The sequence below is a fragment of the Caretta caretta genome, chromosome 24 (assembly GCF_965140235.1).
Source record: "Caretta caretta isolate rCarCar2 chromosome 24, rCarCar1.hap1, whole genome shotgun sequence".
Classification (NCBI taxonomy): Eukaryota; Metazoa; Chordata; order Testudines; family Cheloniidae; genus Caretta; species Caretta caretta.
Window position 1 is genome coordinate 10,871,059 of NC_134229.1, and position 12,132 is coordinate 10,883,190.

At 51.1% G+C, this 12,132-nt stretch overlaps 1 protein-coding gene across 1 annotated transcript in view; it reads right to left on the reverse strand.

Moving 5' to 3' along the window:
- Positions 1–1,275: 1,275 nt before the first annotated feature.
- Positions 1,276–12,132, reverse strand: part of NDUFS2 (NADH:ubiquinone oxidoreductase core subunit S2) — a 29,955-nt gene continuing 19,098 nt past the window's right edge. Inside the window, exons 13-14 of the mRNA XM_048828321.2 lie at positions 2,105–2,162; positions 1,276–1,489 (exon numbers count right to left, since the gene is read on the reverse strand). Of these exons, the coding sequence (XP_048684278.1) occupies positions 1,452–1,489; positions 2,105–2,162 (96 nt within the window). The 3' untranslated portion in view covers positions 1,276–1,451. The remainder of the gene's footprint in view (positions 1,490–2,104; positions 2,163–12,132) is intronic.

Genomic DNA, 12,132 nt, shown 5'->3' on the forward strand with positions numbered 1-12,132 from the left:
GTCTCTACCTGCGAGGAGTGCAGCAGCTCTCGCAGCACCCTGGGAGCTCATCTTCAGCTGGTTCCCCACCTCCTTTCCACTATCCCCCATTCCAACCCAGCTTCCCTTTGCCTCTGCGTGGCCCACACTGTGTTCCTACCTGCACGGCCTTGGACACGGATCGCTCCAACCCAAGTAAGGGATCCAGCTGGTGCTGCGTACGGCACCTGGCACGGGTTACTGCTCCACCACTGCAGGGCAGCTGCCGGTCGTACCAGCACTGACTGCGTGTTTTATTTTCCTACAGCCCATCACCTGATACACCAAACCGCAGGGGGCCGAGAACAGAGCCCTACAGGACCCTGCCAGAGCTAACCCCTGGTGTGATGCACCCTCACCTGCACGTAACATCTCTCAGGGACCAGCCCATGGCTAGCGTGACTGTGCAGCATTCACATTTGAACCAGGATGCCAAGAGGGACTACGTCAAAGTCCATTACAACCTCCTCCTCTTAGGCAAGGGCTTTGATGTCAGAACGCAGCAGCGCTGCGGGCAGGACTGTTGGCGAGGAGCCGGGCTGTGCACTGGCCAGAGGCAAGAGCTGCTTGGGCTGCCACTAACGTGCCAGACGTTACAGGCCGGGATAGGCTGGAGGAAGAGCATTGGAGGGGCGGGGGGGGGAAAACGAGCGTTCCCTCAAGACCCGCCAACACCCCTTGCTCCAGCTGGGGCTGCAGGGCAGCTTGCCTCCATCAGGAGGGGAGGGCCCTGGGCAAGGGGACGCAGGGGCCAGAGGCTGCGACAGGGGATTCAGAACAAGGTGGGGGTGGGGAGAACGTCCATAGAAGAGCCAGAACCGAGGCTGCAGTCTCAGCCCACAGGGGGAACGGCTGCTCCCCCTCCACAGCAACAGGAAGCTGGTGGGGGAAGAGCCCGTTTCACCCGGCCCAGAGCAAATTGCATTATGACAGGGATCCCCCCGACATACATACACACTCACCACATCCCCCGGCTCCCCAGCGTTCAGATAGTGGGGGTAGGAAGCACAGGAGGTGAGAGGTTTAAGAGGAAACTTGAGGGCTAGAGCAGGGGGCAAGGTGCAGGGGGTGAGGAGGGACACCAGGGGGACAGCCGCACTGGAGCTGTGACCCGGATGAAAGGAGGCTGCCCACTCCACGTCAAAGCAGCCACCCCCCCTCCCCACGCCGCACCAGCAAGCTGCCTGCAGCTCCAGACATAGGGGAAGAAGGCGATTCCTCATTCAGTTTCAGTTTAAGAACCAAACCGCAGCAGGCTGCAGAGAGAGCTTTATTCGTGCAGCCCCATGCACGGAGAGCAGCCAGTGCACACAGATGTGCATACACACACACACACGGCACGACGTCCGGCTCAGACAGGCACCATGCACATGGGCAGGGAGCAGAGGTCGATGCACCAGGGCTTGCTGACAGCCGCCCGCAGGCCCAGCAGCTCATCTGTCCACCTCCCCGAAGACGATGTCCTGCGTGCCTGCCGAGGAGAGGGGCTGTTAGATGGTGCAGGGCAGAGACTCCTCTTGGCACCCAGCAAGGCAAAACCAGCCCTCCTGGCCCCAGGCACAAGGCCCCTTGCCTCACGCCAAGCCCCTTCTTCGGGGGTCACGCAGGATGGGCATGGGAGCAGTGCCAGGGCATTGCTGGGGGTTTAAGGCCCGTCACGCAGTTCTGCCAGCCTTGCTTTGGCCGGAGGAGCTCTCGTGGGCCCCCCCCACCAGCAGCCAGGGAGCCAACAGCACCCCTGCAGCAGCCAAACTCCCTCAAGCCCCCTGCAGGGGAGCTGGGGCACCCAGCACACCAGCAGACACTGCCCTACTGGCTCAAGAGGAGCCAGGGGTGCCAGGAGGCATGGTGCTTGGAGTCAGCAGGGCTGTGCCGGGCCCAGAGCACCCTAGATCTGGCTCCCTGCTTAGCCCTGGCATCTCAGGAAGGCTCCTCCCAATCAGCTGGCACCCACACGCCTGCCCAGCAATGCCAGACACTCTGGATCACCGGCCCCCTCTCCTCTCTGCTGCTCGCTGCCTGCACCACCTCCCTCTCCCTCCCCCACACTGTGCCCGTTGCCCTGGAGCCCCAGCACCCAACATACCGATGATGGCCACCACGTCTGCCAACATGTGGCCCCTCGACATCTTATCCAGGCCAGCCTAGGGGGGAGAGAGCGAGCAAGTGAGGAGCAGCCAGACCCAGGCCTGGCTCCATTACCCCAGAGCCCCCCAGCCAATGCAGAGCTACACAAGTGCTGCCAGCTGGACCCAGAGCAGTCTGCCTGCAGAGCGGGGCAGGAGCCTGGAGCCCGCTGGCCCTGCGAGCTGCTGCCTCCCAGCTGAAATGGCTGCTTTCCGTTCTGGTTTCCCTCGGGGCCCCGCAAAGCAGCCGGGGCAAGGGCTCCGGAGACAGGCCAGCCCAGCTCCGGAACAGCCCTTCCCCCAAGGAAGACACACCCTTGTGCCAGCACTTGGGATGGAACAGCCTGGCCCTGGAATTACCCTGCAGGGAACAATCCTGTGCTGGAGGTGGGGGGCGCCTCCCCCTGGCAGACAGGCAACCAGGCAACTGTCTGGAAGTGCAGAGCTACACAGCCCAAGCTGCTGTGGTCAGGACAATCACTGGCCAGGCTGCCCAGGCCAACCGGTCTCATCTCATGAGTTGGGCTGGGGCGGGGAGGCTCCTCTTCCTTTCTCACTTAGCCCCCTCACCTACTCCCCCAGTGCCATGGTGGGCAACTGGGGTCAGCGCTGACTCCCACGGAACAGCACCCCCTAATGAGCTCCCCAGCACAGTGCTGGGGCCTGTGCTGGCTTAGAGAGAAGAGACCTCCACTGAGCCACCCGGGTGGCTCCTGGGAAGTCTCCCATCCCCAGCCCACTCAGCTTGTGGAGCTATGAGCTGTGGGCATGTAGAACTGATTAAATTGTTTTTAATTGTTCACTTTATTAACATAACTTCATAAATAAAGATTTATGAATGAAACTACATTCATTCATAAAGCCAGGTACCCCAATAACTGGCTAATTGAGTTTCAATTTCAATCTAACTGCTGCGTAAATCACTGAAACTTGCACTGCTTCAACATTGTAACTTCTGTTCACTGTCTGCCATTCCTTCCACTTGTCCATGGTGTAACCTAAACTCCATTTTAACTTGTCCCAAACTCCATTTTAAAATGCTCACTTCATTTTTGCAAAACCCTGCTGTAATCTGATTCGTGTAGTTTAGATGTGTGAATGATGGAATCAAGCTCCAGCCCCAGCCCGTCCTGATGAAATAATGTGTAAACACCCAGCAGCTGAAGATGCAGACAACAGTCCTGACAAAGTAAGAGGAGTCCACCCTCAAAAGAAGAGAACAAAAGTACAATTGAAGGAACATCAAAGCCAGGTCCCAGGCTGAAAGTCATGTCTGCAATTGACGGGTAATCAATCACACCGGACCCAGAGGCAGCGTGACACAGCAAGACCTATAGACTCTGGATTCAAACTCAACCCTACAAAAAGGATGGATGAGATGGAAGACTTTGGAGGTAACATTCTGCTGCCAACATGGAAGGGCATCGGTGCATGCCCCACAGAGACCCAGCCCTTCCTTGTGCCTGGCTTTCCTGGCCAGTTAGCCACCACAAGCTATGAACCCAAGCCACGAACTCAAGCTACATTCAGGACTGGTAACTATCTAGCAGCTGCAGAACGTGTACGTGTGCATGTACGTGTGCATGAATAAACGTGACATCTTGTCTTGTCCCCGAAACGATCCTGTGTAGTTTTGTCTGTGTAACATTAATGGTGGAGAATGCAGTGGGGGAGCAAGCACAAAATCCACGATTATTATAAAAAGTGGTGTGCACCCCACCAGCTTTAGTAAGCCTGGCACTATAGGAAAAAGATTGGAAACTTTCAATTAATTAACCAGAAACTCTGAAGGAAATAGGAATTTTGGTTTGAATCTTAGTTGAATAGTAAAATTGCTGTGCATTGAGAATTATAATTAAAAGGTATACACACCCTCGGTCATAGCAGGGCTGAGAAAAAGGGGAGAGGTTTAGCATCCTTCTCTCCACCCCGGACTGCTGGGGGGAAATAACCGGAGGTGGGTATACCCCCGGTCGTAGTATGGTCGGGCAACAGGAGGAGGACTTAGAGATCCTCGCTCCAAACCGAAAAATCCTAGGTACATACACTCTCAGCTGTAGCAAAACTGAGCTTAAGAGGAGAACTTAGTGTTTCTCTCTCTGATCCTTGGAAGGATTTTTATATTTAGTGTATGAACCCCCGGTGGTAGTAGGCAGAGTGATACAGAGGGAGGCTTAGCGTCTCTCCCTCTGGCCCAGAGAGGGTTAAGTTGTAAGTTGCTCTACCAGGAGTTAAAAAGGGGAAATTGCTCTCTCAGGAGTGAGGAGGTTATAGTGTATCAATTTGGTTTTGCATTGTGGTTTGTTGTTGTTCACAATTGTTGGGGAAAATGTTTAAGAAAATACAATCTAAAGATATCCTTAAAGAAAAACAGAAAATATTGCCTTTTGTACAAGCCGCCACAACTTTTGAACTAATATTGCAAAAATTCGGACACAACCCTTGATCTGGTCAAGTGTTAGCTGATGTCCATACAATTTCAGACCTAGAAGACAAATTGGCTGGGTACTTATGGATATATAAACCCTCAACTCCAATGAAAAAGGAAGCAGCCGCAGTTCGGCTTCTATGGAAAACCTGTAATGAGCTATTCCTTCAACTGGCTGAATGTAAAAATGAAAACAAGAAACTGCACCAAGATTTACAAGTCTCTGCTGCAGAAGCAGAGAAATGGAAATGTATGTCCATTAATACCCAAACCCAGTTAGATGCCCTTAAGGATGGGTACAGAGAGTTAAAACAGCACTCTCAGATCTTACAGGATCACACAAAAGAAAAGAAGAGGAAAAAAAATAAATCAGGAATTACAGGGAATGGTCAAAAAGTTAACTTTAGAACAGGGGAGAGCCCCTGCTGACCATACCCACCGTAAATCACTCATTAAAACAACTGGAACAAAAATTGGGATTTGCAAATAGACAAATTGCAGCAGTAACTTCAGGAGAAGGGACATTCGAGACCCCAGAAGGGGCAGACTTTTGGGACCCCTCTGGAGATTGGGAAGGGGCTATTTGGGTAGATTCCTCCTCCCAGGGCCAAAATGACATTGCAACAGTAACAAAGAAATCCACCACAACCATGAGAGAGGGTGGTGAAAGTGAAACAGTAACAACAGTGCCTGTTTCTGCCTCAGATCTCCAGGCCATGGCAAAGTGGCTGGGGATTTTAAAACAAGAACATTTTTCTAGATGGAGTATTAATGCCCTTTTACTGGGAGAAAGGGAGGATTTAAACTCACAAGAAATGCACCGCTTAATGAGCATTGGTGCAGCCCCAAGTACCGGACACACGGTGGCAGAGACCGAGCAGGGTCTGCCATGGTGGGAGCGCTGTGCTAATTTGTTTCTAAGCTTCTATCTTTCAGCCTCTGAACCAGAACATCAGGAGAGCTGGTACCAGCTGAAGAGTTATAAAACACCATGGTTATAGTGTCATCACAAAGTCTGTGTTCAGTGTTGCATGTTCTGTGTCTGTCTTTGGTGGGTGTCCTGTGCTAGCATTGAGTCCAGAGAGAGAGAGAGGGGATACTATACTAGGTAAAGGGTAAATGCCTTTTCCTCTCTCTACTTCCCCCATCCCCAACCAAATTATCACTTACACCTCTGCCCAAGAGACTTTGATCCCCAATGCATCAGGTTTATTTTTGTTAGGTTCTCTAATAATCATTTTGTTGTTTATTTTTATTATTGATACATGTGTATTGTCAGTTACATTTGCTTGTATTGTTAATTCCAGACTTTCCTCTATGCACTCTGGTTCTACTTCCCCAAGCCCTGAAGGGTAGTTCATGGGCCCCATAACCTGTAAGACCTTGGCCTGTGATTGTAGGGCCCCATCTTTCAGGTCCCCAGAGACCTCTTGAGAACAACTGTTAGGAATAGGGGATTCTGCAACATTTTAGCAACTAAACGTTAGTTTAAGTCCAAATCAGTTTTACCTTGCATGACAACTGTGGTACACCTACAAAAGCTATTTGTTGTGCGTACTGAAGGGTTACGGTTCACTTCTATTGTTTGATGGCTAATTGCAGCATCAAACTTGGGCCTCATTTTGTTTGTCACTGTACCCAATTATTGTAATGATGATGGTTTTATTGTATTCCCAATTATTATAGTTATAATTGTGTGCATATAAGTTTATATTATATCTGGTGTTTAGTCAGTTGTAATGGTTTTAGTTTCATTTGTTTGCAACAGATCACCTGTGCCCTACAATGACAACTACTGTAATGATCCTAGATCAAGGGGCAGAGTGTTGTAGGAGCAGCCCACCTGGTCAGCAGTTCTAGATAGAATTCTTCAGCCCATCACCGTTCTATTAGTAATCCTGACTGTTAGGGTGGTTCTAATGCTCTGCATGTGCTCCTGGATAAAACAGATGTATTTTAAGCTAAAACCACAGGCTCACATTTATAGCCTTAAAACAATTACATAAAACAAGGATTCACGATGTGACGGAGACACTGCCGAGACTCATCAAGCCCTCGGATCGCTACCCCTTCCTGATTTGCCACTTGCGCACCAATGATACTGCCAAGAATGACCTTGAGCGGATCACTGCGGACTACGCGGCTCTGGGAAGAAGGATAAAGGAGTTTGAGGCGCAAGTGGTGTTCTCGTCCATCCTCCCCGTGGAAGGAAAAGGCCCGGGTAGAGACCGTCGAATCGTAGAAGTCAACGACTGGCTACACAGGTGGTGTCGGAGAGAAGGCTTTGGATTCTTTGACCATGGGATGGTGTTCCAAGAAGGAGGAGTGCTGGGAAGAGACGGGCTCCACCTTGCGAAGATGCTCTTCCCTCTCTTCGTAAGCAGGCTGGCTAACCTAGTGAGGAGGGCTTTAAACTAGGTTCACCAGGGGAAGGAGATCAAAGCCCTGAGGTAAGTGGGGAATTGGGATACCGGGAGGAAGCATGAGCAGGAGAGCGTGAGAGAGGAGGGCTCCTGCCTCATATTGAGAAAGAGGGACGATCAGCGAGTTATCTCAAGTGCCTATACACAAATGCAAGAAGCCTGGGAAGCAAGCAGGGAGAACTGGAAGTCCTGGCATAGTCAAGGAATTATGATGTGACTGGAATAACAGAGGCTTGGTGGGATAACTCACATGACTGGAGTACTGTCATGGATGGATATAAACTGTTCAGGAAGGACAGGAAGGGCAGAAAAGGTGGGGGAGTTGCATTCTATGTAAGAGAGCAGTATAACTGCTCAGAGCTCAAGAACGAAACTGCAGAAAAACCTGAGAGTCTCTGGATTAAGTTTAGAAGTGTGAGCAACAAGGGTGATGTCGTGGTGGGAGTCTGCTATAGACCACCGGACAGGGGGATGAGGTGGACAAGGCTTTCTTCCGGCAACTCATGGAAGTTACTAGATCGCAGGCCCTGGTTCTCATGGGAGACTTCAATCACCCTGATATCTGCTGGGAGAGCAATACGGCGGTGCACAGACAATCCAGGAAGTTTTTGGAAAGTGTAGGGGACAATTTCCTGGTGCAAGTGCTGGAGGAACCAACTAGGGGCAGAGCTCTTCTTGACCTGCTGCTCACAAACTGGGAAGAATTAGTAGGGGAAGCTAAAGTGGATGGGAACCTGGGAGGCAGTGACCATGAGATGGTCGAGTTCAGGATCCTGACACAGGGAAGAAATGAGAGCAGCAGAATATGGACCCTGGACTTCAGAAAAGCAGATTTTGACTCCCTCAGGGAACTGATAGGCAGGATCCCCTGGAAAATAATATGAGGGGGAAAGGAGTCCAGGAGAGCTGGCTGTATTTTAAAGAATCCTTGTTGAGGTTACAGGGACAAACCATCCCGATGTGTAGAAAGAATAGTAAATATGGCAGGCGACCAGCTTGGCTTAACAGTGAAATCCTTGCTGAGCTTAAACACAAAAAAGAAGCTTACAAGAAGTGGAAGATTGGACAAATGACCAGGGAAGAGTATAAAAATATTGCTTGGGCATGCAGGAGTGAAATCAGGAAGGCCAAATCACACTTGGAGTTACAGCTAGCAAGAGATGTTAAGAGTAACAAGAAGGGTTTCTTCAGGTATGTTAGCAACAAGAAGAAAGTCAAGGAAAGTGTGGGCCCCTTATTGAATGAGGGAGGCAACCTAGTGACAGAGGATGTGGAAAAAGCTAATGTACTCAATGCTTTTTTTGCCTCTGTCTTCACGAACAAGGTCAGCTCCCAGACTACTGCACTGGGCAGCACAGCATGGGGAGGAGGTGACCAGCCCTCTGTGGAGAAAGAAGTGGTTTGGGACTATTTAGAAAAGCTGGACGAGCACAAGTCCATGGGGCCGGATGCGCTGCAGCCGAGAGTGCTAAAGAGTTGGCGGATGTGATTGCAGAGCCATTGGCCATTATCTTTGAAACCTCATGGCGATCGGGGGAAGTCCTGGACTACTGGAAAAAGGTTAATGTAGTGCCCATCTTTAAGAAAGGGGAAAAGGAGGATTCTGGGAACTACAGGCCAGTCAGCCTCACCTCAGTCCCCGGAAAAATCATGGAGCAGGTCCTCAAGGAATCAATTCTGAAGCACTTAGAGGAGAGGAAAGTGATCAGGAACAGTCAGCATGGATTCACCAAGGGCAAGTCATGCCTGACTAATCTAATTGCCTTCTAGGATGAGATAACTGGCTCTGTGGATGAGGGGAAAGCTGTGGACATGTTGTTCCTTGACTTTAACAAAGCTTTTGACACTGTTTCCCACAGTATTCTTGCCAGCAAGTTAAAGAAGTATGGGCTGGATGAATGGACGATAAGGTGGATAGAAAGCTGGCTAGATTGTCGGGCTCAACGGGTAGTGATCAATGGCTCCATGTCGAGTTGGCAGCCGGTATCAAGTGGAGTGCCCCAAGGGTCGGTCCTGGGGCTGGTTTTGTTCAATATCTTCATTAATGATCTGGAGGATGGCGTGGATTGCATCCTCAGCAAGTTTGCAGATGACACTAAACTGGGAGGAGAGGTAGATACACTGGAGCGTAGGGATAGGATACAGAGGGACCTAGACAAATTGGAGGATGGGGCCAAAAGAAATCTGATGAGGTTCAACAAGGACAAGTGCAGAGTCCTGTACTTAGGACGGAAGAATCCCATGCACCGCTGCAGACTAGGGACCAAATGGCTAGGCAGCAGTTCTGCAGAAAAGGACCTAGGGGTTACAGTGGATGAGAAGCTGGATATGAGTCAACAGTGTGCCCTTGTTGCCAAGAAGGCCAATGGCATTTTGGGATGTATATGTAGGGGCACTGCCAGTAGATCGAGGGACGTGATCGTTCCCCTCTATTCAACACTGGTGAGGCCTCATCTGGAGTACTGTGTCCAGTTTTGGGCCCCACGCTACAAGAAGCATGTAGAAAAATTGGAAAGAGTACAGCGGGGGGCAACAAAAATGATTAGGGGATTGGAACACATGAGTTATGAGGAGAGGCTGAGGGAACTGGGATTGTTTAGTCTGCGGAAGAGAAGAATGAGGGGGGGATTTGATAGCTGCTTTCAACTACCTGAAAGGGGGTTCCAAAGAGGATGGCTCTAGACTGTTCTCAGTGGTAGAAGAGGACAGAACAAGGAGTAATGGTCTCAAGTTGCAGTGGGGGAGGTTTAGGTTGCATATTAGGAAAAACTTTTTCACTAGGAGGGTGGAGAAACACTGGAATGCGTTACCTAGGGAGGTGGTGGAATCTCCTTCCTTAGAAGTTTTTAAGGTCAGGCTTGACAAAGCCCTGGCCGGCATGATTTAATTGGGGATTGGTCCTGCTTTGAGCGGGGGTTGGACTAGATGACCTCCTGAGGTCCCTTCCAACCCTGATATTCTATGATTCTATAAAGTGTGACCCATTCAATACCCCTGGATTGAAGGGTCAAAAGGGGAACAATGTAGATGGTAAATGGTTTTTAATTCTTCTCTTTATTAATATAACTTCATAAGTAAAGTTTTATGAATGAAACTACATTTATTCATAAAACCAGGTACCCCAATAGCTGGCTAATTGAGTTTCACTTTCAATCCAACTGCTGCTTAAATCACTGAAACTTGAACTGCTTCAACATTGTAACTTCTGTTCACTGTCTGCCATTCCTTCCACTTGTCCATGTTGTAACCCAAACTCCATTTTAACTTGTCCCAAACTCCATTTTAAAATGCTCACTCCATTTTTGCAAAACCCTGCTGTAATCTGATTCGTGTAGTTTAGATGTGTGAATGATGGAATCAAGCTCCAGCCCCAGCCCCTCCTGATGAAATAAAGTGTAAACACCCAGCAGCTGAAGATGCAGACAACAGCCCTGGCAAAGTAAGAGGAGTCCACCCTCAAAAGAACAAAAGTACAATTGAAGGAACATCAAAGCCAGGTCTCAGGCTGAAAGTCATGTCTGCAATTGACGGGTGATCACACTAGACCCAGAGGCAGCATGACACAGCAAGACCTATAGACTCTGGATTCAAACTAAAGCCTACAAAAAGGATGGATGAGATGGAAGACTTTGGAGGGTAACATTCTGCTGCCAACATGGAAGGGCATGGGTGCATGCCCAACAGAGACCCAGCCCTTCCTTGTGCTCAGCTTTCCTGGCTAGTTAACCGCCACAAGCTATGAACCCAAGCCACGAACTCAAGCTACATTCAGGACTGGTAACTATCTAACAGCTGCAGAACATTTGGTGTGTACGTCTGTACACACAGGTATTAGATATTGGTTACTGGTCTTAAATCCAATTGTGTTATTATAATAAACGTGACATCTCAAGCACACTGTTTTTGTGTAGGTCCTACAAAAACAGCAGTTACAGTTTGCCCCTTTCTCAAGCATCCTGCTTTAGAAGCTGCAGGGCAGCACCACCCTGTGACCCGGCCCAGCAGGAACGCCAGCTGCCGGGCTGAGTCCCTGAACGGAAGCACCTTCCCCAGAGCAGAGTTTTTGGGCCAAGACCGCAGTATATGAAAATTCACCAGGAAAGTGTGTCCTGAGCTTGAGCCATGTGTGTCAACAGCACCCTCGCCTCCAGCTGGCGCCCAGGATGGGTGCTCCGGCCTCCCCTACAGCGGCTGCCTGGGGCGTGTCCCTACGGCCTCCCCAGCCCCACCGACAGCCACCACCTCTCGTGGCAGGTGGGACTGGGGCTGCACAGGTAGGGCCTGAATCTCGACCCCAGGCTGGGACCCGGCGTTTCTTGCTCCTCGGCCAGGAGCAGATCAGGCTCTGCAGGACTCCGGTGATCAGCACCCCTCAGCCCAGGAGCCCTAGGTCGCAGCCTGTACTGGCCTCACCCCTATGTGGGCCCAGCCACCCTGCACAGCAACGGGGCCCAGTGAGCACTGCCCCCCAGAGCCAGGCTGGAGCTGCTCAGCAACAGACCCAGATCTGTGGGTTGAACCTTGCCAGCAGCACCACTAGCCCAGGGCTGGCCCCGTGCCCAATGCAGCCCCTTGGCGGGCTGAGCTTGGCTGCCCGCACTTCCCTTTTCTGTGCCACGTGCCTTAGCAGCAGCTCGGGGCCCAGAATAACCCCACAGCTCAGTGCAGGGGAAGCCATCCACAAGGATGGGCAGAGCTCGGATAGTGCTGGGCACCTAGCGCCGAGTCACTGCTCACAGGGGCTCCCCATGCAACACGGGGAGCTGTAGAGTCCCGGCAGATCCATAAAGCGACATGCCCAGGACTGCCTCCGCGGCACCCCTAAAGTGAGACACCCACCCCTCCCCCAGACTGCCCCCACAGCACGCCTAGGGGGCAGGATAGCCCAGTGGTTTGAGCATTGGCCTGCTAAACCCAGGGTTGTAAGTTCAATCCTTGAGGGGACCCTTTAGGGATCTGGGGCAAAAATTGGGGATTGGTCCTGCTTTGAGCAGGGGGTTGGACTAGATGACCTCCTGAGGTCCCTTCCAACCCTGATATTCTATGATTCTAAAGTGAGACACGCCCAGGACTGTCCTTGTGGTGCCCTTAAGTGAGGCACCCGATCCCCTTCCCCCCGAGACTGTCCCCGCAGCAC